Source organism: Liolophura sinensis, chromosome 1, assembly GCF_032854445.1.
Source record: "Liolophura sinensis isolate JHLJ2023 chromosome 1, CUHK_Ljap_v2, whole genome shotgun sequence".
NCBI lineage: Eukaryota > Metazoa > Mollusca > Polyplacophora > Chitonida > Chitonidae > Liolophura > Liolophura sinensis.
In genome coordinates, this window is record NC_088295.1 from 31,548,396 (window position 1) to 31,572,771 (window position 24,376).

The 24,376-nt window shown below is 37.5% G+C and overlaps 1 protein-coding gene across 5 annotated transcripts; it reads left to right on the top strand.

The window, feature by feature from the left end:
- The first annotated feature begins 155 nt into the window (after positions 1-155).
- On the top strand, positions 156-20,305 carry LOC135469674 (cyclin-dependent kinase 8-like). Of its 5 annotated transcripts, none has more exons than XM_064748230.1 (14): positions 156-349; positions 2,900-2,975; positions 3,776-3,886; positions 5,297-5,437; positions 6,305-6,362; positions 7,137-7,268; positions 8,794-8,937; positions 9,601-9,670; positions 10,898-10,970; positions 11,843-11,940; positions 13,356-13,458; positions 15,116-15,208; positions 16,895-16,921; positions 19,351-20,305. In XM_064748230.1, exons 1-14 carry the CDS (start codon positions 216-218, stop codon positions 19,453-19,455), a joined length of 1,365 nt encoding a protein of 454 aa, XP_064604300.1. In that variant the 5' UTR covers positions 156-215; the 3' UTR covers positions 19,456-20,305. The 5 variants fall into 5 exon arrangements, with proteins under 5 accessions (XP_064604300.1, XP_064604308.1, XP_064604317.1 ...); XM_064748238.1 differs by having other exon boundaries at positions 156-343; XM_064748247.1 differs by lacking the exon at positions 16,895-16,921.
- Positions 20,306-24,376: the final 4,071 nt, after the last annotated feature.

A 24,376-nucleotide genomic window follows, 5' to 3' on the forward strand; every position in this document is an offset into this window, starting at 1 on the left:
AGAAAACAGTCAAAAGTTAAATAAAATTAACAGCATTTTCTCCCACATCCCTCCATAGTTTTATCCATGTACCTGTAGATCTTTCATTTTATACAGGCAAGCCTCTGTTTATTAACTTTATCCTCTTGCAAGGGAGATAAGCGTGGAAAGGAACCCTACGGGAAAGCAAAGCGCGCGACAAGGTCTACAGCCTATAGCTGGCTGTCATATACGCCATGGATTATGATTTTAAAGTGAAAACTGCATTAGAGCGTGCTAAAGTAGAAGACCTCTTTGATTTTGAGGGTTGTAAAGTTGGAAGAGGAACATATGGACATGTTTATAAGGCCAAACGTAAAGCCAGGTCTGGGTAAATTATTCACCGAACAACAACAACGGCACCACAAACAAAGCTTGTCGAATGGTCATACAAATAAGGCTCCGAGTCAGTTAGCTGGCCAGGCACGGTTCGCAGTCGGTGATTAGCCTCTTACACTCTTCCCAGTTTTGACCAGCTAATTTAATACTGAAGGAATTTCCATGAAATCCGAATTCTGGAAGAAGTTACTGTACCATATACATGTAATATGCCAACTTACTCTTAGCCAGCTTCACTGACTCGCAGCCTCAAACTTTGTGCAGCAAGTACTGGTAGGGCCTATCGAGTATGCATTTCTAATTGCAGTAGATCATTGAGTGGCTTGGGCAGTGTTTGTGTGGTTATTTTTTTATTGTTTTTTTCCCAAAGTAGGATGCTAATATTGGTAATGATTTGATCATGTTGGTTGGAATTATTTCTGTCTGAAGATCCCTGTCTTCCTCAGCTGTTCCTTGTAGTTTGGATACAGAAGAGGCTAGTGGTATTGATATGATAATGCTGATTATACTCTGTCAACGATATTCATAAATTTCAGTTTTGGAGGTGAGATATTTATTGTTAATCATTCGGTGCCCATGACCGACGAATAGCAACTAGTGGATCATTTGACTTGGTGAACTAATCATTCAAGAAGCATCCAATGTCAGGACTACCAAGTATGTGTCTGACCCAAAAGTCGTACCGAGAAACATGGAGCTAATCTATATTTGATGTTAAATGCAAACATACCTGGAATGCATTTACGATGTTAGGTGTGCAGATATTGACTTTCACATTCTCTGTTTAATGAATGCACGAATAACATTATAGGGAGAAAAATAAAGAGTTAACTCATATTTTATCAGTTACGGCTTTTGACCAATTTATCAATGTACAATGACCGTAACAGACACAGCAAATCACTGTTTACATTGAATTTGCTGTTTATTTTATATGTCCATGATGCTAGGGTTGTATGATGTGTATGACCACGATGCTTAGGTCTGTATGATGTTGTGTTATTTACCAAGAGCTCATGAAGCATAGAAGTTCCTTTTTGCAAAATGAGTTACATATGCATCTGATTGCATTACTGCTATAGAGTGACAGAGGCATTACTTATGGATAACAACTCCTGGATTTATTGTGTTGGTGACGTTTTGATGTAGGTTCTTACATCGTTATCAAACCATGTGATGCATTACTGGTGTTTTGAGATTGTCAGTATTTATTTTAACTGCAGTGAAGTTTGAGTTTCACCAATCTACGTACTGCTTTGATCTGTTTATCTAGGGCCTTAAACTGGGAAAGCCTGAGGAAGTATCAAAATTGGCAAGTCAAGTTAACTTGCCTTCTTAGTTTATGTGGATCAACATTTGTTACTTTCTCAAACACTCATATGAGAACTATAAATGTATCTATGGATCTCAGAAGAAAGTCAGGTTTATATGGGATCAAATATGTGACTTCTTCTCTTAGATAAAGCTATCATTCTGTTTGATTTAAAAATTTGTATTGGTTTCTAATATATTGTTATAGTTAGTTATAGTACTCTTTGTCAAAGACCCCCAAAATGCATGTATATGAGTTATGATGGCATGAATGGTGAACTTGAAATAATGTTTTTTTGCTCTTTATAAACAAAATTCTGTTCTTAATTGGACAAGTTTGGCTTGAGATATTTGGAGAGCCTTTTTCCACCAATGTAAATTGCTTGAATTACCCCAATAACAAAAAATGTCAACCTGTTTATTTCTTAATATGTTAAAGAACATAGATGACATTTAATACTTGTGTTGAAAAATGAAATAAACTTAATCCAGGTTAATGAAAAGTTTGCTCCAAAGAATTTGTAAGAGTGCAACTGAAAAAAATTTCTCTATTTTTAAATGAGTGAAAAGCTGGTTAATTACACGTACCTTTTGTTGTCATTTTGGCTGATTTACATGTATACGTTTTTAAATAAAGGTTTAAGACTGAGTTGTCTGGCCTTTTGTTTCCTGTGCTAAAAACATTTTCCAAGAATTTCCAAGAGGAAATTGCTAAAAACAAACTAGATTATTCACACATTTCCCCTTTATATGATGAGGGGTATTTTTGTTTCATGCATATGAAAGCATTTGCATTATCCCAGCTGGTCAGCCTTTGACCAATGAGATTGCAGGTTCAAATACAGCTCTGGCTGATATTTCTGTGGCTTACATGTCAGGAGTGGGAAGGTTTGCCAACAACCTATGGATGATTGTGGGTTTTCCCCGGGCTCTGCCAGGTTTCCTCCCACCATAATGCTGGCAGCCGTTGTATAAGTGAAATATTCTTGAGTACGGAGTAAAACACCAATCAAATAAATTAATAAATTAAATATTCTTGAGTTTGGCGTAAAACACCAATCAAATGGATATGTAAGTTGAATACACAATGCAAATTCTGTGGCAAACTGAACAGGGGTAATTTAAAATTTTTAATACAGAAAATTTTGTGAATTGTATACTAAGTTTTGAAAACAGGAATAAATGGTTGGAGGATTTTTTACATAATAGTGTATGTCATTTGTTTTTGCAGTCCAGACGGTCGAGAGTATGCCTTGAAACAAATAGAGGGTACGGGTATATCCATGTCAGCATGCAGAGAAATAGCGGTGAGCTTTCATAAAATCAGATAGTTTTAGTGTTTCCACATCTTGGAATTAGGTTCTAATTTATAATTATCATAAATGTGATATCTTGTTATTTTTGTTTATCATCATAATCAAGAATTTCTCACATATGCCATGGTGGTCATCTATATGGGTGGAGGAAACCTGTGCCTGGAGTAATCCACCCATCTTTTGCAAGTTACTGATGAACTTTCCCATGTGTGAAGTACAGGCAAGCACGCCATATTGTTTCCACCAAAGTTAGAGTTTGTGAACAGCTTTTTGAACCTTGCTGTTCCCTTTTTTTTTTCACCAAGACTCGCCAAGGCCTTCTGAACAGTGAGGAAGGGTAACATATATATTCCCTGTCAAAGGTCCACCTGTTACATATATGTTTTTAATGAGAAATTCAAGCTTGGTTGATATGTTATTTCAAGAAAAAAAGCTCTGCACAGAAAAGTGGACACCTGTATATCAAAGAGAACTTTAAATGTGTGAAGATGAGGAGTAACCATTGGATTCATGTTGACTGACTGATACACCCTAATAATAATTACATGTACGTAGCTTAACAACAGAATGTATTAGTCTTTTTACATGAAAATATGACTATCTAATTGTCTGTAGTTTTGTGTAGACCTGTGCTGTGATTGAGATGTAAACCTTGGCTGTGAGTGTTTAGTTAATTGTCTCATTGCTCTCTATATGTTTTGTTGCTCCATGTGTTATAACTCAGGAAGGCTGACACATGTATCTGGCCTGTTCACTTTGACTCAAACTGTCTGTTTTTTGTTTTATTTCAGTTACTTAGAGAACTCAAGCACCCAAATGTGATCAGTTTACAAAAAGTATTTTTATCACATGCAGACAGAAAAGTATGGTTGTTATTTGACTATGCAGAGCATGATCTGTGGGTAAGGTTACATATGGGTGTGTTTGGTAATACACATGTGTAAGACAGTAACAGTGTAAGAACTGAAAAAAAATAATCATAAGAAATGAAAATGTGAAGAAAATGATATAGTGCATAAGAATTGAAAATTATTGAAATAGTGTGTGAGAACTGAATGAATGAAATGAATAGTGTGTAGTAACCCGAAAGAAAAGAGTTAGTGTGCTAGAACTGAAAGAAATGAAGTGAATGGGTAAGAACTGAATGAACTGATTAATACTTCAGCAGAGGAACTGATAATCTTACATGGCTCGTGGTTGTGTAGAGCTGAGACATACTGTTTGTGATCTGATCCACATGAGAAAGACAGTATATGTTATTAATAGTTTACCAGCATGATATTTATAGTCTTTGGAGGATAAAATTGTGTGAAGCAGAAAAATAGTGAATCAGTGTTGTTTGATTCCGGGGGATTTTCTATTATGTTGAACTTCTAGAGGGTAAAATGGAAAATCTATGGAAGATACTAACATACATGTAAAAGTACTTTATAAAATATAATGTAGGGCCTTGCTGACTCAGATGTTTACAGAACTGTCTCACTGTAACTATCTGGCCCTTGACTGTCCAGTGAAATGTCGTGTTCAAATCTAGCTCTTGATGCTTTGGTTGCAGCTTAAAGTTAGAAGAGGCCAGTTGTAGTGCTTAGCACGCTAGCGCAGTGCAACAACCCAGGAGCCTCTCACCAGTGTGGTCGCTGTGAGTCCAGCTCACGCAAGCTTCCTCTCCTGTTGTACCTGATAAGGTCAGCCAGCAACTTACCAATGGTCATAGGTTTCCCCTGGGCTCTGTCCAGTTTCTTCCCACCATAATGCTGGCCGCCATTGTATAAGTGAAATATTCTTGGGTATGGCAATAAACCCTAATCAATAACAAACAAAAAAAAAGTTAGAAGATTTGTCAGGTACCTGGGAAAGGTTACTGATTTCCTTCTGACCGTCTGATTTCCTCTGGCTATAGAAGTATGACATTAAACAACAAATGGAATAAATAAAATACTATGAAGTATAATGTAAAAGTAATTTTGGTGTATGGATGATACTTAATAAAATCAAAGTTAGATAATGACCTTTTTGGGAGTTCCATGATGTCATCAGCTGCTACCTTTTATACAGATTGCACACAGGAAGAAACCTTGATATCAGTAATGATATTGTACCAGCAGGTATCACGCATATGTGGCATAGTTGAACAAAATGTTAGATAAAATTGAAAATTTTAGTTTCATTTCATGATTTTTTCAAAATGTTTTTATTAATGGGAATAAAAAACTATCTTCTGTGGTACTTTGTCTAGAAGTGAGTCAGATGTCACTTTTATTATGGAGCATCTATTTTATAGTGTAAATACGTGTATTTTCACTATTTTTCAGCACATAATCAAGTTCCACCGGTCAGCAAAGGCCAGTAAGAAGCCACTAAATGTACCAAAAAATATGGTGAAGTCATTGTTATATCAGATCTTAGATGGGATTCACTATCTTCATGCCAACTGGGTGCTACACAGAGATTTGGTTAGTTCTTAAAAAATGCATTTGTGATCAAGCCTATTTTCTTTAGTTTTTAACTGTTTTTTTTTTACCCTAAGAACTTCCTGCATTCAGATCAGTCCACAAAAGTTTTACATTTCTGCTGTACAGAAACTGTTGAGCACTCAATATTCACAAGATTGTAAATTTTATATCTGATTGATGAGTTGTATTGTTTTCTGTTTGTCACATTTTAACTGGTCTGTTATATATGATGTGCTAGCTCACTGCGACAGTCAAGTCCAGCTCATGCTGGCGTCCTCTCTGGCCGTACATGGGAAGATCTGTCAGCAACCTGTGGATGGTTGTGGGTTTCCCCCGGGCTCTGCCCGGTCTCCTCTCACCATAATGCTGGCTGTAGTCGTATAAGTGAAATGTTCTTAGGTACAGCATAAAAGACCAGTCAAATAGATAAATAAATCACTGCGACAGTGAAGCTTGTGACTAATGAAGCCAGCTCCGACTGTTAACCCTGCAGTTTTGTTGAAAGCTTTGTGAGGTACCTGATCAAGGTTGCTGATTTACTCCTCGCACTCAGATTCTGATTTCCTACACCCATGGTACCTACGGTGCCTACTGTAACCTAACAATGAAATAAAATTAAAGTAGCAAACCTTAGTCAGTATATTGGTTGTCTCAAGTTGATGTCATTTTATTATGTGATAGGGTTTAAATGCTGTGCCTTGATAGCTCTAATTGAGTTAGATTATCACTTCATCGTAAGTTAAGAAGTCAAGGCATAATCCCAGTTGTCTTTTGTTGTACTTTCCTTTCCATGAATATAGTATTCTCACTGTAGTTTTTATTCATTTATGTGTTTTTTTTTTTTGGTTTTTTGTTTTTGTTACGTAGAAGCCAGCCAATATATTGGTCATGGGTGAAGGTGTTGAGAGGGGAAGAGTTAAAATAGGTGAGACTTTTATCTTATGCTAAGATGTTCACATTGGATGTTGTATCAGCTAGGTGAGGTAAGCAATGTAACTAAACGTATACATATATTTTGGTAGATATTATAGATGAACTCAAATAATTTCTGATTTGCAATTCAGGTTTTAGAGTTAATGAAATCAACATTTGGTTACGATTGTACTGCATTGTTGTTTTATTTTGTATTAAATGGAATTCAAAGCCTTTGTGTGACCAGAAAATATCACACACATTCAGACATAATATTATGTTTGTGCTGTTTTCATATCCAAACGATTTATTCTTATTTGGAGCTTCCTGATGTGTTAGTGGTCGTGGGCCTCCATGGCCAAGGTTAGAACGCCAGCCCGTCGCATTAATCCAGGAGCCTCTCACCAATGCGATCGCTGTGAGTTCAGGTCCATCTCATGGTGGCTTCTTCTATGCCCTACGTGGGAAGATCTGCCTGCAGCCTGCGGATGGCTGTGGGTATCCCCTGGGCTCTGCCCGGTTCCCTCCCACCATAATGCTGGCTGCTGTCATATATGTGAAATATTCTTGAGAATGGCGTAAAACACCAGTCAAATAAATAAATGTTGTAGTGGTTTTGGCCAATTTCAGCACGTCACAAAAAGTATAATTTTGACAGTGTACAAAGAATAATGCCTGGAGAATGTGCTTAAATGCAAACATGCACGTGCAAACATGCGAAAATGTTGAAGAATTACAATACATGTATTCGTGTTGCACCTCATTGTTCTGTTCTCTTCTGTTTCAGCTGACATGGGGTTTGCACGGCTGTTTAACTCTCCACTCAAACCTCTGGCAGACCTGGACCCTGTGGTGGTAACATTCTGGTATAGGGCCCCTGAACTTCTACTAGGTGCTAGGCACTATACTAAAGCAATAGGTGAGCAGAACTTGATACAGGAACTACGGTCAACTGGGGTTAAATTGAAAAAAAAACAAGAACAAATTGTGGGCGCACAGAAGTTCTGTTCACCCAGATTTACACAATGACTTGATGTCTAAACTGTTTTGGATGAAGTGGCAAAAATGTAGGTGCATATGTCTAGACTTGGACCCTTAATTTTGAACCCAGGCCTGAATCATTGGGTCATGCCTGAGAGTTAAAGTTGACACTCATTAGTGGCATTTCCTAACATCGTGCCTGCCATACACTGTAGGAGGATGACACATGTATTGGTTGGCCAGAAGTCTACTCCATTTATGTTGAGACTCTTACAGCGCGCCTGTGACACTGTACTCCAGAGACTTAGACTGTGAATTTGCTGACATGGAGACCAGTTTGGCATTGTGACACAACAGAAATAATGTTGAAAGTAATGTTTAACCCCAAACATACAAATACGATAAATAGCAGTCAGCCATTCATTCATTTATCATCATGATGAACTAAACGTGGATGATATCCGACTATGTTTATCAGCACCAAAAGTAACATTTGGTGGCTCTAATTTTGACAGAAATGTTAGATAATTTTCTGAATCTATGGAATTCTATGAAGGTCACGATCTTTTTAATTACCCTATCTTTGTGTGGACACACGTGAATTAACATGCCTTGAAAGTGAAATAATAGAAGCAGCATAAAATTGGAATAGGTCCCCTCTGAATTACCTCCCTTATCACACAACATGCGAAATTAGTTTTTAAGGCATGAATCTATGAGAAGTGTACCTTGTCTATTGAAGCAGGCCTGTGCAATTCATGTACATGTATAAGCTATTTTCTGTGCAACAAAAATGTAGAATGACATGAGCGGCAGAAATGTTGAGAGATCTTAAATGAAGTGCATGTAGATGTTTTCAGCTTAGGTAGAATGAACGTATTTGAAGGGGTTTGCTGAATCTGTCTGTTGTACATGTACTTGTATTTCATGAGGGAATCTTTTAATTTCCTTTAAAAGGCTTAAAAATTGTCAACTTTATTCCAAATACACATACAAATGTGTCCTCAGCTAGCTCATGACTCTTTAACTTTGGAAATTGCCATTAGCCTTTTTCAGATCTCCCACCTAACCACACCTTACTTCTAAAAGCATGCCATTTCAATTGGAGAGTAACTTTAAGAGATGTTATTGAGTGCAACCTTTTGACACTTTGTTTAACCTTTCAGTGCAAGTCCAGTTGGCAGTTTTGAACTTTAACTGTTTGTTAGAACTTGTTTTATAAATTTGGCTTAACCGTGATAGATTACAAAACTAGGTCGAGTTTCGCTGGTTTGCTCACTTTGTAAGAAATTATTTCAGTTTTTATTCTGTTGTGGACTTTGACACAACTATTTTTTTGATGTCTCAAACGGATAGGTAAACACACATTGCTAAAGCCATACTTGCAGCTTGATTGTTGTTCCTGTTATATGTGTATGAATATGATTTAAGATTTGTTTGACATATTTCTTACTGTCTGGCAGATATATGGGCAATAGGTTGTATATTTGCTGAGCTGCTTACGTCAGAACCAATTTTCCACTGTCGTCAGGAAGATATCAAGACGAGCAATCCATATCACCATGATCAGCTAGATAGGATATTTAACGTTATGGGGTTCCCGCAAGGTAATTGTCGTTACTTGTCTGTATGATAAAGAACAATTTATTTTTCTGTGTTGCAGTGGTTGCTTATAAAATGTGTGTGGATATTGATTTGGTGGAGTGTGAAAAATATTGCATTTTGCCTGGAGTTTGGTGTCAAATGATACAATTTCATTGATTCTGGTTGATTTATCTGCCTTATAGGGCCACCATAGATTTTGTTAAATTTGATTAATATCATATCAGAAAAAAAAATATGTTATGGTTCTAGATTTGGACTAGAGTCTGGTGGATTCCCGCAAAGCAAATCTATGTAAATCAATACATAGATTTGGTAAAAAAAATCACAAAAATAAAAAACAGCTGATTGAATGATATTATGGACCCTTTCTCACTTGGCCATGAGCATAAGAACAGGTTTTTCCAGCTTGTGTATGTGGTGACTTTGCTGAAGATTATGGTGACTTTAGCATTTCAGTTATGGCAGCTCCATAACTGTGATGTTTATAGGACTGACCTCCTACAAGTTCTGATATGACTGAAATAATTTTGGAAAGTACAAGCTGTCGAGTGATTCAAGCAACGCTGTTGACATCCTCATTGATTCTAGTGATCAAAAATAAATATCTAATGTCGCGTTTGTTGTTATGTCTAGCTGTTTGCTTAAGTGCCTTTCTTCTTTTCAAGAGAAAGACTGGGAGGACATCAGGAAAATGCCAGAGCATCCAACGTTGATGAAAGACTTCAAACGATCCAAGTGAGCAATTTAAAGACTATGTTACAACACTACCCAGTCTGACCTCGGTCATCAGACATATTACCATATTTGCCCGGTAGCATTCAATGAGGTGCGTGTTAATTGAAGTTGAAGGAAACAAAAATGAAAAAAACGTCAGTGAAAAGACCAAAATGTAATCAAGTGTTTTGATTGTAAGGTGCTTTTTGATTCAAGTACATGTATGTGTCAGTAATGTCACAGACTTGATTTTCATCCTAAATGTTGTATTTAGTGCAGTAATAGCTTGTTAAATGTCATAAAAATTCTTCCAAGGGTGAAAATTGATCAAGTCAGTTTTACATCAGTGGGTCCATACAGCCCATAGAATTCAAGCATTCAACTGCACTTTACTCCGTTCAAATATCAAAATAAGTAAATTAATGTAGTTTTGGATATATTTTTTTGTTTACATTACTATTTGGATTATCGGTGATGAACTAATTGTTTGATGGCATTTGCTGTGACTGCTTCCAATGCACTGAGATCAGATGAATCTGTGAATTAGGCTTGGTTCGTTGCCAAGTGGTTGAGATTCTTATCTGTCTTATGCTCGCTTGAACCCATCAGATTCCTCTGGTATATCAGAAATATTCTAGAGTGCAGAGTTGAACCCCATTCAGATGGATAAATAAGTATGTTCTGGACATGAGGTATTGGTGATGGAATTTGCCCACGTCTGCCCTGTGCAATATTACACCCAGTATACCTAGTCATCTACAAACATCAGATATTTTGGTTGAAGTGTTGTGGCTTGGGATCAGGCTCGAGTAGGAGCTGTGCATCCAGTATGTGTAAGAATGGGTTAGTAAAGCATAGTGCAGGCATGGAGAAACCAACCATTTTACATGTACTGTGTGACATTCAAATACTTCATTTGTTCATCAGTTGAGTTCTACAAATAGTCCAGTTTTGCTCTTATTTCGTGTTCTTGGCCTGAGCTGTGATAAACTTACATTACTTTAACACATGACTGTAATACATGTGTATTTATTTATTTAGTTATTTATTTGATTGATGTTTTATGCCGTACTCAAGAATATTTAACATATACGACGGTGACCAGCATTATGGTGGGAGGAAACTGGGCAGAGCCCAGGGAAAACCCATGGCCATCCGAAGGTTGCTGACAGACCTTCCCTTGTACTTAATACATGTGTAGAACATACATATGAACGTCAGCAATTCAATTTGATGTTCTCTTTTCAGTTACGCCAGTTGCAGCTTGATGAAATACATGGAGAAGCACAAAATCAAATCTGACAGTAAATCATTTCACCTTGTAAGTTCTTATTTCTAAGTTGTTGTCACTTGTATCATTCAGTAATCCGAGTTTAGAACTGATTTGTAGTGTTATTCTGTTAATGACTTGTAGAGAATTCCCTTAATACAACTTAACCAGGTAACTGAAATAAACCAAACAGATTTGGACTGTCAGGTATGTTTAACTGTTAAAACTTGACTACATTTTCCTCCTGGTTGCTACAATTTAACAAAATAAATCATACCTCTAAGAGTGATTCGAACTTTCCATTTATCAGTTGATATTCTGCAAAACATAGTATACAAGTTAAACGCGCTTAAGCAAAGCAATGTCACGCTCACAAGGCATTTTCCCGCGTTCATGATGCAGTACTAAATGATCTTTCGTTAATACTCAATGATTGTACTGCAATTATCTCCCTTTGTATGCAATTTCAAGTCTGCTTGTCAGTGACGTAAACAACTGAACTATGCCTTGCTCCGCTGTCAGTGTACAAATTGAGAAATCACTTATATTGAGCTGACAATGTCCCATCCCACAGCTTCTCCTATCTGCATAATGTGTAAAACATAAATGAAAGAGACAGCTGTAATGGCATGACAATTTTAATAGGAGGGACAAGTAGTGTTTTTCCCCGTTTAAGGAACTCAGTTATGATATTACAGATAGTGTATATTAAAAATGTACAAATTACATGTTTGACCAATAAAATCATCATCATGGCTGAGTGGTTAGAGTTCAAGCCCAGCAGAAAGTCCAGCTCACCATGGCTTCCTCTTCCGTGAGTTTTCCCTGGGCTCTGCTCGGTTCCCTCCCACCAAGTCCTGTGCGTTAAATATTTTTGAGTCTGGCAAATAAATAATTGAAATAAATCAATGTTTCGCTTTCAGCTTCAAAAGTTATTAACAATGGACCCCACAAAGAGGATCACATCAGAGCAAGCAATGAAAGACCCTTATTTCCTGGAGGAGCCTACCCCATGTCCAGAGTAAGACCATTGTAAACACAGTAAATATGTCTATTATTAACTTACTTGTTGATTTAACATCAGAAATATCAGAAGCCATGCAAGCCATGTATATATGAATTCAGCATGAAGTATGGATAAGTGCTAAGTTACATGACTCCTGGGAGGTTTAGTGTATGTTTTGTGTATTGGATCATATACATGTGTTTATGTGGGCCTATGTTTTTAAAGGGACATACCGCCAACGTATTTTAGACGCCGTCTACATCAACTTGAGACTTTCAGATGTCTACTAACTATTTGTTAGTTATCTGACTTTGAGTGAGCTATCTAGTGTTCAATTTTATCTGGGATTTCCCTTCAACCATCAGCTCACACAAGTTGCTGTATTTAGAAAGCCTGAGTCAGTTACCTCCACTTGTTGTCTAAACAATGGGAGATGTGCATCGAAATGTCAGAGTCTTGTGGTGTAATTATGCGGTCTAAGATGTAACTTCGGCTCTGCCGGTAAAATCGTTGGGAATTATGAATACTTTATAAAACAGTTTCGACAGAAAGGAAGGTCGTATTAGGTTTGCTGGACTAAGAATTTGCTTTCAATCTATCGTATTGTTTACATGAGCAGTCCACAAGCAAACATTGCATTATGGGAATCTGTAACATGTTTTAGTGTATTTGTTGGTATTACATGTTGTGTATCTTACGGTGTAAGTGTATGTTTTAGTGTATTGGGAGGTAAAAGTGCATGTTCATTCTTGATGGAGGGCCTCCATGGCTCAGTCGGTTAGCGCACTAGCGCAGCGTAGTGACCCAGAAGCCTCTCACCAATGCGGTCGCTGTGAGTTCAAGACCAGCTTATGCTGGCTTTCTCTCCGGCCGTACGTGGGAAGGTCTTTCAGCAACCTGCGGATGGTCGTGGGTTTCCCCCACCATAATGCTGGCCGCCGTCGCATAAGTGAAATATTCTTGAGTACGGCGTAAAACAACAATCCAGAAAAAAAAAAAAATCATTCTTGATGGTGTACACTGCATGTCTGTTGTAGTGTATTGGGAGGTAGAAGTGCACTTGTATGTGCAGTCTTCGTGTGCATGTGTTATTGTATTCGATAGCGGATGTGTATGTTTGAAGTGTATTTGATAGGGTATTATAATTTTAAAGTGTATTTGATAGGGAATGTGTATGTTTAAAGTGTATTTGATAGGGGATGTGGATGTTTAAAGTGTATTTGATAGGGTGTTATAATTTTAAAGTGTATTTGATAGGGAATGTGTATGTTTAAAGTGTATTTGCTAGGGGATGTGCACATTTATAGTGTATTTGATGTCGAAAGAACATGTTTCAGTGTAATTGATGTTGGATGAATATGCTTTAGTTTATTTGACATTGGATGAATATATTTTAATGTAAGAGATAATGGATGTATAATATGTTGTAGTGTATTTGATGGAGGACCTATCCCATACCCAAAGCGTGAGTTTCTAACAGACGATGACAATGAGGACAAGACAGCATCGGGAGCCAGTAAAGTAGGAGACAAGGTAACCGTTTTTTTTTTCTCTCTGAAGAAGAACTGACTTAATGCGCCCCCCCCCCCCCCCATGTACTTGTCGCCATTTTACGAAGTTGTCAGTCTTGAACAGGAACAGGTTTTGGGCGTATTCGGTATGGCTGTGTCACTCGGTCAGATCCTCGCAAAAAGTTCACAGGCTTTTGTTTGAGTTTGAAGGGAGGTAACCACGAGTTGAAGATTATTCAAGTACACTCTGTTTGTTTCTTGTGGAAGCCAAATAGTCTGCTTTGTGGTTTAACCAAGAAGGGATATTTAATAGTTCATGCTAGGCATTATTGTCTGTTCTTTCCCCAAATTCTTCTGTTCCAAAGGTGAAGTTTCCAGGTGATCAAAGACCTACCTGTCTTTTGCTATGATAGGCTCTGTAAAGTTTATAGTGGTCTGGGGATTTACTCAGCAGACCATATATAACAGTATTTCAAATGGGGACAAGGTGTAGAATCATCTGATCTGTTCTGTTGATCAGAAAAGTGTTATTTTGATCACTGACACACCAGTGAGCTTATTGCATTCTCTTCATAATGTAATCTTTATGGCAGTTTCAGAATTTCACGGATACATAGTCACTAGACAGCACATTTCTTTTGTGTATGTACACATGTGAATCTGCAGTGTTTTGTTAACTTTCTGTGCCTGCCCTGTTATCCCTTGGTGAAGAGATAACAAAGGTTACTCCCCGATTCATTGTTGACGTGACAACCATCATTTAAGTTAAAATTCTGGAGTTTTTTATGGTGTTAAAGAACAATCAGATAAGTAAAAAAATAATTCCTGGCTGAGCACTCCCAAGAGAAAACATGCTTGAGTGAGTAAAGATCAGCAAAACTGTATTGAATTGTACTGTATAACATGTTGTCACAGATGCACTTTTCTAAATATTATTTTGTATTGGTTTTATATTTTAAACACAGATGTACATGTGTATTATTATACCAATCTAGAACCCTGATCAAGACACAGTGCAAGAGGAGTTGTCTTTTACCCAGAGCACGTGTTATCATATGAAGTAAACTTTGAAAGTGCATATATACACTGAACTTTTGGTTTATGTGTAGAAACCAAGTAATCAGAATTCTACGGATATAGTGCCTTACCTATTTCTTCTGCTTTTTATGACACCTGGTGTGCTTTATTTAGTCAATATATATGTAATTGTAACAGGACCATTCAGTTTCTTTTTTCTCACATGGGTTAAACCATCTAATGAACAATATACTCATATCATTACTTTTCCAAAAGGCTAGTAAGAAATGTAATATTCTGCTTTCAACATTACCAATATCTGTCCTAAAATTAGAATAATTAGGGTATACTTGATCTGGACTCAGTTACTCATTTTGCTGAATTCTTAGTATTCTGTTGATCTTAGGTGTTTTTAAGTTTATTTGGCATATAGGATGATATTGTACGAAAAAACATATTTTAGTTTCTACACCGAAAGTAATAATTTATCCCCTTTATTTGCCTCTAAAATGACACTTTTGGGGGAAAATATCTAAGGCAAATATAGCGTATAGTCAGTGTGTGTGTTTTTTTTTATTTGAAAACAAGAAATTTACCGAAATTTACTGAAGTTGAAAATATATGCAAATTGTGTTGTAAAACTTCTCTGATGCTTTTATCAGGGTGGAGGGACGGACCAGTCGGGTAGCCATAATCAGCCACCCAACAAGAGAGGGCGAGTGATGCCTCCGTCGACAACAGCCAGCAACAGCATGGTAAATACAGAATATCTTCCCTGACCTCTGGACTTCTCATAACTCCGTCTCTATATGAATTTCTCAGGCCTCCCCTTTCCTGGGCTTGTTTTAGCTCTGTGTAGTGATTGCTTCATGTGCACATCTTCTATAACCTCAGCCTAAAGCCCTAGATGCATAGATACTCATATGCAAATATCATTTTTCTGGCTTTATTTTAACCAAGACATCAGCTAGCTTCCTGAGGACAAGGAATGTAGATAAACAGTCCTCTAAATCCAGTCTAATCATTTTCATGCATGGGAATGCACTGAATCATTTTTGGATCAACATTTTGACGTAGTTTGTGAACATTAGGATAAACAGTGATGGCTTCAATTTTTGGGATTTCAAGATTATTATTAAATATGGAACTGAATGTTGGAAACTCTGCTTAAAATTAGGGCTTAGAATTATTCTAATAGACTTAAAGCCTCCATTGATAAAGACAGTTCTTATTATATGTATGATACGTTTCTAACTGATTGAGACAAGTGAGAATGACAGTCTAAATTTTAACTTTCTAACTGATTGGTACATGCGAGACAAGTGAGAATGACAGTGTTGTAAAGTCCTTCTCATTCCAAAAATGGTACATATAGTTTTGTTTGATTCCTGCTGAACAACGTTTCAGTGACAAAGAACATTTGTTCTAGCAACCAGTACTTTGAGTCATCAGACTTTTCAGAACTAAGGGTTAAGGGATATTGTTCAGTGTAAAGGCCTTTAATGGTATGTGCACATGTCCCTCAGAAGTTCTGTGAACATGTTGAGTAATAACACGCGTATCACCAGTCCCATCATTGCTTACTTTTCATGAATGTCTGTTTCCCAGTTCCATTCAGTTCTTCCTTTTCTCGTTATATCTCAACACAGCCTAGTAGCTGATTACATTTCCAGTAGTTAGAATTTACAGAAAACTATCTTTTTGGAGGAAACCTAGAAGAATTGGAATGGCTATTTTCTGCACAGTATGCATGTGATTACTGCTTCATTTTATGTGCTAGTTTGTAGAAATATATTTTTATCGCCATATTTTTATAAACAGTTTCTTTTTTGCATGAAAACCGTGCCCATGATAGTAACAGGTAACTCCATGTACATATATACATGTATACAAAAGCCATGTGACTGGTAATTGTGTTACTTTGTGATTACAAAGGTTGACAATAATATTATTGAACTGTGACTGTCTTGTTTATCACCAGTTCAGGTCTCATTACCCCCATCTTTCTCATTTGCCCCTTCTTTCTCACTACCCCCATCTTTCTCATTGACCCCATCTTTCTCAATGCGTCATCTGTCTCACTGGCCCCATCTTTATCGTATGCATAATTCTAATGATACTGACTGACCTGACTAGTGTCCCCTCTGCTGCTAGTGCTCAGGTTCCCTAATTCTGACATTCCCTTTATGTCTCCTGCACTACGTACTGTAATATTTACCAGTAGTTTATTTTTGTGCCACACAACTTGTACCTTGTGAACCAGTAAACATATAACATTTTGTTGTTTTCATTGCTTTTGCCTAAATTAACATGTTTTTTTTTTCCACTTCTGTCTGCCTTGATATATGATTTGTTATCTTGGCTGTATTACCACCATATAAAATAGTGTTGTTTGATTCTGCTATATTTGAGTATTTTGCACGTTGTATTTACTTGTGTAGGCCTACTACCCTTACCAGTACAGAAAGGTATGATCAACTGAAAAATCCCTCCTTTGACTTTGACCCATGTTACCTCTGTATTAACAAAAGAAAAAAAGAAGAAATTCAACACCTCAAAAAGAAGAGCAATTCTCAAGTCTTGTTTTGTAGAAAGAAATGATGAGGGTAAATGATGTGGTCCAGTTTCAGGTACTTGAAAGAACATGTATCTTTATATTTGTCTCCGGTAAATACCCACAATGAAGGTCTCATATAGCGTAAAATTTAGGTATATCATCACAGAACTGATACGTGTAGCAAACAAACTGCTAAGGTCTAATTTTATCTTCTCCTTTAGTCTGTTCTGAGAGTAAATGTGAACTGTGGAAACACATTCCCTCTTACATTTCAATCTTCTCCTTTATTAAATTGTTGATTTTTTCGATCTTGTTTATTGTGCTGTTCCTGGTTTGAAATTGTCTGGAAACTTTAACAGTTATTTCTGTCTAACAACTTTTAGTGCTTTTGTATCTCTTACCTCCCTTTTGTTTCTGTTTTTTTTTGTCTAAATTGTCTAAAGCACTGCTACATGTATGATAACTGTTATCTGAAAGATAAACCAAAGTTGGCCTGACATACATGTTCTGCGGGCAATAATGTAATCGAAATGTATTTTTTGTGAGAATGGTTCTGAAGCATTGTAAGTTTCTTTTTTATGAACTATTTTCATAGTTTTTATGTATTTTGTGTTAATTGTTCACGGGGATTAGTGGTAGTGAAAGGTTTTATTAAATAGTATAACACATAATAAAATACTTCATATTTTTGAATTGCTTGTACAAAGTACAGGGGTAGCATATGTAATAAACTGAGCATTCGAATAACACAGAAAGCAAGGTTTAGGTAAATGCTAGGGTTTGTGTCTAAAAAAAATACTGCATGTATTTAGCTCAGGTTTTACATATATGTCAGCGACAATAACATGAATGGGGTGTTCCATTGTTGATGCCCTGCGTGTGTGTTAATTACTGCATTACTAACTTCATGCCCTTCACATATCTTGATGTGGGTATTAGAATCCATGTTAAGGTAAATGTAACGTCACTTTGTGTATGATGCGGAAGTTTTGTATTCATGCATCTCCTACAGGCGAGCTCTTTGGTTTCCTTTGCTACCAAATCTAAGTTATATTTTCTTTTTCCCGGACTATTTAGTTAAAAGTTAGGTGCATAAATAGCATAATACACATGGAAACTGTGTACATTTAAGGCCGTGGCTGGCTTTGAGAGTTAAACACTGGCTTGCTGCGACTGTCAGGCTCTAGACCAATTAGGTTGCTTGTTTGAATCTAGCTGTCGCGGCTGTGGCTGTAAGCCTGGAGTTTTGTTAGGTAGCCGGGGAATCCTTAAATGTGACCACTGTGAACTAAGAAAGAAAATTGAACAATTTTGTTGTACAATGTTAAGCTGCAATCAGATACTGTATTTCAAGTATGGTTTTGTGAGTAAACACCTTTTGAGTGTTTGTTAAACAACTTTAACAAACTAACTTAATATTTTGACTTATAGTATACCATAATAACATACCATGTTTATTTTGCATTTAGGAATTATGTTCTGTGTTATGTTTGTTTCATACCTTTTCTCCCAAACACCCCCCATGATTTAACTGTTAACTGAATCTTCCTTGTGATGAAAAGTCAGATATTTTCATAAATATTCACAACATTCGTGGCTGTGTCTTCTTGGTTTAAGTGACAAATATAAAAATCAGACATAACGAAACTTTTCTGCAAAGTGTTCTTTTTTTTCTTTTTAACTTTATTTGAAAAGTGACATAGAATGTTTTAATTGGTCCCCTGGAAGATTAGATTGCAAAATTCTCATGTGTTATGAGTAGGCACAATCTGTCAAGATTAGAATTGTCATGGTCTTAAAGTAAGCTTGATGACCTAATGTCGAATTTAACTGCAATCTGTAAACATCTTTTTTTTAACATCATTTGAAAAGTGACATAGAATGTTTTAATTGGTTTCCTGGAAGATTAGATTGCAAAGTTCTCATGTTATGAATAGACACAATCTGTCAAAATTAGAATTTTCATGGTCTTAAAGTAAGCTTGATGATCTAATTTCGAATTTAACTGCAATCTGTAAACATTATGGTTTTGTTGAAACTCATTTTATTAGTGGCTACATCTGTAGGTTTTACCTAAAAAAAAAGAAGAAAACAGGATGTAAAAAGTTAATTGATTTTTATAAATAACATCTTATTTATTTGTAGTTATACTGGTACATATGGGTGTTAAAACATTCCCTGAAACTTTAAGAAAAAAATACTGCTCATGACTTAATTGTAAAAGCATTCATTTCAGACTGAAGTTTATAGGTAAGTAATAGATAGAGCATCCACTACCGCTCTTTTAATTTTGATGTTAATCTTCTCATTAATTCTTGCACTTGAATCTTTCTTTTTCAGCATGTCCACAACATGCAAGGTAGCCAACAACAAGGAATGACGTCATCTTTCTCAGGGAACTCACAAACCACCAACTCAACAGTGTATGGACAAACACGGTTTTGAAGCAGCCAGTCACAAGCTTGGATAACATTATGTCTCACAGTTGCCTCTACAATGGTTAGATCGCATATACTATATATAACATACAATTTCGGTCATGACTAAGCTACTAATTTTGCCTTATTCCAAAAGTCTTATAGTCTTACAGAGTTGTTCTAAGTTTTGTGTGGAAGCTAGGATGATATGTGTTTGGAAAATATGTTTCAGAGTCAAAAGTAATATTTTAGAATTTTTTGCAGTTGCGTATTTTCGAGCAAACTTCAACTTGAGGAACAAAGAGGAATCATTAATTTTTAGCTTAACTGTTATTTTTTCTGAAGGACTGCGACCTTTATTTATCTCAGGCTTGAGAGTTTAAGAAAGACTTATTTGAACAGAGGTTAAAGTAAGGTTTAGTATTCAGGGCTAGATCATGATTTGATGTTGAAGATATTACTTGTGTCAGCAAGCTTTCACCTAATCCATTGATGAGCTCTCAACTTTGACTTGTAACCAGTATGTCGTTTTCAAGGAAAACAAGAAGCATGAAAGCGAGGAATTGTAGTGCTTTAAGTTTAATCTCAGTGTGAAGAAAATACGTCTATGGATCCATATTATTGTGCAATCCCAGAAGGATTTTCTGACGAAAGTGTGTGCTGTTAAGGGAACAAAGTGTTTGTGAGAATGACGTGAGTAACTTACTCTGTGAGTAACTTCAAGAGTGAAAATCATAGATGTGTGTATGTTCTTGTAAGATTGATGTGAAAATGTACGAAAAAAAACCACTGTCTGTATGACTGGATATCTTGCAAGTTTTTTTACTGTTCACAGATTTTACAGGCTATTCTGAGAACTGAAATATACAGTTGTTTGACACAAGAAAGATTAAAGCTGTTGGTGAACAGGATTTCTGGGTACGAGGTGTTCTTCTGGCAGCTTTCATTCCTAGTTAAATAAGTTTTGTCTCCGCAGTTTAGATAAAACAATTTAAAAATGAAATTACCAGTATCCTCTCATCGGTGGAATTCGAACTTTTCATAATCAGTTTGTGTGCCTGAACCAATCAAATGAAATGTTCTGTGGAACTTTGGACGGCTGAATGTTTAAACTCTTTTTATCTGCAGACTGCCGTTTCCATACATAAACATATTACAACAGTTGAGGCCAGAACTTGTCGATAAATTGGAGGGAAATTTCCGTCTTTCTCTCCAGTGCATGAGACACAATGACGAACAGGCGGAAGAATCGTGTTGTGGGTTTATCGACTGTGTTTATGGCAATGACCATACTGCTGTATCAACGAAACTTCCTCATCGTGAGACCAGTTTCTCTCTTTCGCCTTAGGCTCCGCCATTCTGCCCAGGCCAAGTAAGACGGTCACGTTATTTCTACACGCAGGCAGACTGGCTTCTTTTACTCAGCTTGACTCCTCTTGACTCCACTTGTTGACAAAAAATACACATACACATTTCCGATACAACGAGTTGAATGGTGTTGAGTGTTGTTGAACGGAGTTAAAGAACCCGTCCAGACTACTCAACATGGCTCAACTTGTTGACTTGTTAACTTCAAGCTGACTCTTGTTGAGTCGAATGATCTTGGGTTGTCTGAACGAGGCTTAACTGTCGTGTATATAGAGTGGGGGAGGGGTGGAAATGTAGCACAATCTGGTTGACTCCTTTTGTGAAATTTTCAAAATCGGCCAATTTTCAGTTTGCGCGTGCCCATTAGCGCACAATTGCACCTGCACGTTAATCCTTGATATACCACGTCCGCCGGATTACTGGGAAGGTGTGTGCAAAATGTCATTGCGATCTGGTACATATCAAGGGAGATATCAAACAACGTTTTGGAGGGAACTCAATTTTGCTGCACTGTTTATATAGCACGTAGATTTTAATGTGCCAAAAGTAGTAAACCGACATTGTTGAAGGCTTGCGAATCCTGTGTCTTTTAACACAGATCAACGATTTTTAGCATACACACAATACATGGGCCTACTTTGCCCTTGGCGATTTTTACAGCCCTAACACTTTGTGACAATATGCGTGAAATTGCGCAATTTGGGACAAAAGTATACTTCATATTGTAATATAAAGATTTAACTCCAGGACTTTTAAGTTGCTCGTCTGTCGATAAACAACGTTAGTCGGCAAAATGGCAAAATTCCGTTCGCAACCTGCCAAATATCCCCACCCGAGCAGTTTTCCTTCAAGCCCGAAGAGTGGAGCAGATGGATGTGGTGGTTTCAAAGGTATAGAAAAGCAATTGGGTTGGACAGGAAATCAGGCGAGAAGCAGGTAAATAATTTGATTTATTTATTCTGATTATGAGACAGTAAAACAGAAATTTGAGGGTCATTTCGTGATAAAGAAGAATGTGATCTTTGAAAGAACTAAATTGAAGCTGCGACATCAGAAATTAGAAGAACCTGTAGTTTCTTACATCACGCAGTTATTCAGTTTGGCAAAATACTGTGAATACGGTGCTCTAAAAGAACACTTTACTCGAGACCAAGTTGTGATTGGTATCGAGGATAAATCCTTGTCTGAGAAATTGCAGCTGGATGCAAAGCTGACAGGAGAAAGCAATAACCCAGGTCAGGCAAAGAGAAACTGTCAAGAAACAGCAGGACATTTTCCAATCTAGTTCTTCAGTAGACAGAGTATACTGGGGACAAAATATGGGAAAACATCAGTACCAAAAAGGAAAACAGAAATCAGGTAAAAATCACACACCCACAGCCTCAAGACAGCAAACCTCTACAATACCGAAATTGTAGCCGGTGTCTAGGTTACCCTCACTCAAGAGCGAACTGCCCAGCTCGTGTTGGAACTTGCATTCCAAGTTCCAAATTCCAGATATTTTGTATGAAACGAGGTCATTGCGGCAAGGCATGTTATGGTCGTAAAGCAAGGTTACAGAGTTTACTTCATGAAGTGAATGCAGCTAGCAACTACAGTGATGATGAAGATTTCTTTCTGGGTGGTATTGATAACGTTGGAAATGCCAGTAGGAATTCGTGAACGGCCGATGTCATGTGACTACATTTAGGCTTTGTACGGGTGCACATGTTACCGTCATTCCCATCAGTCTACACTAAACCAGGACGGCGAAAGCCACTGAAAACAGCAACTAGAAGATTGTATGGACCATGCAGATATGAAATGAAGTATAAAGGAACATTTATAGCGCCATTATCTCTGAGAGACAAATCAGCAGTAGAGGAGATTTATGTTATAGAAAGTTTAGAACAACCATTACTAGGCAGACAGGCTACTGAGAAGCTCAACATAATTAGCCAAAGTGTTGACCTTTCCCTGTGTCAAAGTTAGCAGACTAGAAATCCACAGTAATGAAAAATCACCTCAAACTGTTCTAAGGAATAGGATAAATGGACTGTACACACAAAATAACATTAAAAGAGGATGCCAAACCATTCGCAATTTCCACATTGCACTGCCATTATACGAATCGACAAAGAAAGAGTTAGACCGGATGTTACAGATGTCAGTGACATCCGAAGTAGATAGCCAAACAAAATGGCGCGCCCCTATGGTAGTAACACAAGAAATCAATGCAAAGATCACGATATGCGTGGAAATCTCCATGCTTAAAAAACGGGTTAAAACGGGAAAACCATCTACTCCAGCAGTTGACACAATGTTAAGCAGATTAACAGGTGCTAAAATATTCTCGAAAACCGACGCTAACTCGGGATTCTGGCAGTCGAGGACAGAATCGATGATGTCTTGGTTCACGGAAACTGGCAGAACAACATGACCAGAGACTAAGCAGTCCTGAACCGTCTTGAGAAGGTTCATGTAACCCTGAACAAGTTCAGTGTCACAGAAGTTGAGTATCTAGGGCACAAGATAAGCGGAAACGGAATAATACTAGATCCTGCAAACACCTGAAGCATTCAACAGATGCCGCTCCCAAGAATACTCAAGTTCGAATGCTTTGGGGCATGGTTAATTACCACTGATCATCTCAAAGACAAAACCAAACCGATCAGAGAGTTACTTCAGTCCAACACGGACTGGATATGGGGACGAACTCAACAACGTGCCTTTGAGCAAATCAAAACTAAAATGACAAAGCCCCAGTGGTAGCTTTGTACGACACAAACCAAGAAACAAAGATCTCAGCAAATGCTTCATCTTACGATCCTGGTGGCGTACTGTCACAAAGAGAGGACGACGACACATGATTTTCCGTGTGTTTCATGTCACGCTCACTCGCACCAACAGAAATGAGAAACGCACAGATCGAGAAGGAGCCGGCAGCGTTGACACGGGCCTGTGAAAGTGCAAGTGACCTAATAATCGGGAAATCAAACTCAGCTGAAACGGACCACAAGCCACCGGTGCCACTTTTGACAGACCACACTCTAGATCAACTTCCTACAAGGATACAACGTTATCGAATGAGGCTGATGGAGTTTGATTTCAAGGCAATCAACCACGGAAAGGAAACTCCAAAGCCGAAACCCAGACAAAACTTCCACAATCAGCAACGTGGAAATGGAAGCATACGTAGACAACATAATCGAGGCTATACCGATATCAGACACAAAACCTCAAATGATCCTGGAAGCCTAGGAAGAAGATGGAGTCTCTAGAAGGACGGCCGGAGAAACACCAAATTAGAGATTCTCTGAAGCCATACTGGGCGACTAGAAGTAAATTATCACTCGTCCAAGGGATCCTACATAAAAGAGCCAGAATACTTATATCATCTAGTATGAGGCTGTACATATTTGATAAGCTTCACGAAGGACACCAAGGAATCGTAAAATGCCCACACAGAGCACAACAGTCCGTCTGGTGGCCCGGGCTCAGTTGGGAAACCCAAGATCTTGTCGAGAACTGCAAGACGTGCAGTACGCAGAAACCCCCAGGCAGAACCAGATGCCCACCCCAGCCACAGATTTGTTTCACTC